At 35.9% G+C, this 1,903-nt stretch overlaps 1 protein-coding gene across 1 annotated transcript; it reads right to left on the reverse strand.

Annotated features, from left to right (window-relative positions):
- Positions 1-739: 739 nt before the first annotated feature.
- LOC134266390 (uncharacterized) lies at positions 740-1,903 on the reverse strand. Its single transcript, XM_062748638.1, has 2 exons — positions 1,829-1,903; positions 740-1,573 (listed from the first exon to the last, which is right to left on the reverse strand). The coding sequence occupies exons 1-2, from the start codon at positions 1,901-1,903 to the stop codon at positions 740-742; spliced, it is 909 nt and encodes a 302-aa protein (XP_062604622.1).

Here is a 1,903-nt window from a genome sequence, read left to right on the forward strand (position 1 = left end):
TGAAAGTGAAAGAATGTGTCAATCCATAGGTCACGAAATTCCTAATTTCAATAGTTTCCAGATCAATTTTTTTTTATATATTTCCGTGTAAAATGCTATAGCAACATGTGTCATGATATTATACATCAATTTGAGAAAATATCAATTTCAATGTCCATTCAAAACGTTTTTATGATATTCACATGATGTAAAATGTGTTTCATTCTTATTATTACTAGTTTACAACTGTAATCGTTTGATGTATAAATGAATAATAATCTATAGTGATACTCCTTCGAAATGTATATCCTCTGTATTTAACGACTGTAACTTTTCCACGATTAAACTCTCCTACCCACAGTCGATCCATTGTATCTAACTCATTGCTCCACAGAAATCCAGACTACAGAGAAATTCTCCGAATTGATCAATAATATGGATACACGTATTTCCGAAATCTTCCACCAGGATACGACGTGCGGAGTCTGTAACGATAGAAACAGGATCAAACTGCTTCCTCATCGTGTGTTGTCCTTTAAATCGGAATCGTAGATTTCCTGCCTTGTTCACAACAACGACTACCCCAGCATTGCAATCAGAGGCACATATATCCCCGTTCTTGTTTTCAGTCACAAAGAGCATATTTTTCCATCCTTATATAGCGGTTTACCTTCGTCGTCCTTCTCTATCTCCTGCTGTATTGTTTGACCTTCGTAACGGACAATTTTACAGTGTTTTTCATCATGTGTACGCATACTTACTAGCAAATCACCTGATTGTGTCCAAGTGGAACCCATCCCTGTGGTGCTGTGGTCCTCGGTTTTGTCTTTTGATTATCCTTAACTACTCTGTTAAGTTTATCACTGTACAGCAGATGTTCCTCTTTCGAGATTGAATTGTCAGTTGGATGATCCCAAAAAGTAGCGGTTACGGTCTCTTTCACAAAGCCCTGTATGTTGACACGAGTGATGGTAGGTTTGTTCTTCTTAGTTACCCATGCATTGTCTGTATCTTGACATGCTATCCTCATCAATTCTGTGATTCCTGTTGAGAAGGTTGCAATTTGATAGGGATTATCTAGGAGATCATTAGCTGATTCTGACGTGTGAATCGGATCTCCTTGAATTTTAAGTTCTTTTAATTTTCCAAATTTTTTGTACATTTTACTTTCATCTATGTCCTTGGAAACGAAAGTTGGTAATTCCAGTTCTATATCTAAGGATATCCTTAAATACTTCTGAATGTTGCTTTCATATTCTGTTATATCTCTTACGTTCATAGATTCAGCAATCATGTTGTTTTGCAGAATAATTTCGTGTATACTTGCAAGTAATTTTCTAATTTCCCTTTGGTATTCCTTTAATCTTCTGATGCCATTTTCTCTCATTTTGGCAATATCTTCATTATTTTTCTCCACAATTTTTTCGATGAATTGGTGCCACTTTTCCCCATGCTCTGTGACTGATTGTTCTAATTCGTCACATCTGGCATTAAATTCCGCTAATTTGAAGTCTACTTTGGAATTTGCTTTTTCGAATTTCGGAATGTGATTTTCTTTAAGAAAAGCTGTATCTTTTTCTAAAAGTTTTTTTTTCTTTTCATCAACAATGTTCTTAATTTCAATAATTCTATGGCCATTATGGGTTCTGATAAGACACTTTAGGCAAACTTCTAAATCACATTTCTGACATTTAATAGTACAAATTTGACCATGATGGGTTTTGCAGTTTGGGAAATGAATTGGGTGATTTTCTATCTAGGTATTTGACGATCTCATGCATAGGGGTTGTTGCCTTCCTATAGTGTTTTCCGACGCATTCTTCACACAAGTTGACTTGGCAGGGGTTACAGTGGAAGACGGTAGGTCTTCTGTCACACAGGTGACATAAGATGACTTCTTGTGCTTTATTGTGCTTGTGGCCAT

The sequence above is a fragment of the Saccostrea cucullata genome, unplaced genomic scaffold, assembly GCF_032062105.1.
Source record: "Saccostrea cucullata isolate Sc308-1 unplaced genomic scaffold, CSIRO_AGI_Scuc_v1 ctg10014, whole genome shotgun sequence".
In the NCBI taxonomy this organism is placed as follows: Eukaryota; Metazoa; Mollusca; class Bivalvia; order Ostreida; family Ostreidae; genus Saccostrea; species Saccostrea cuccullata.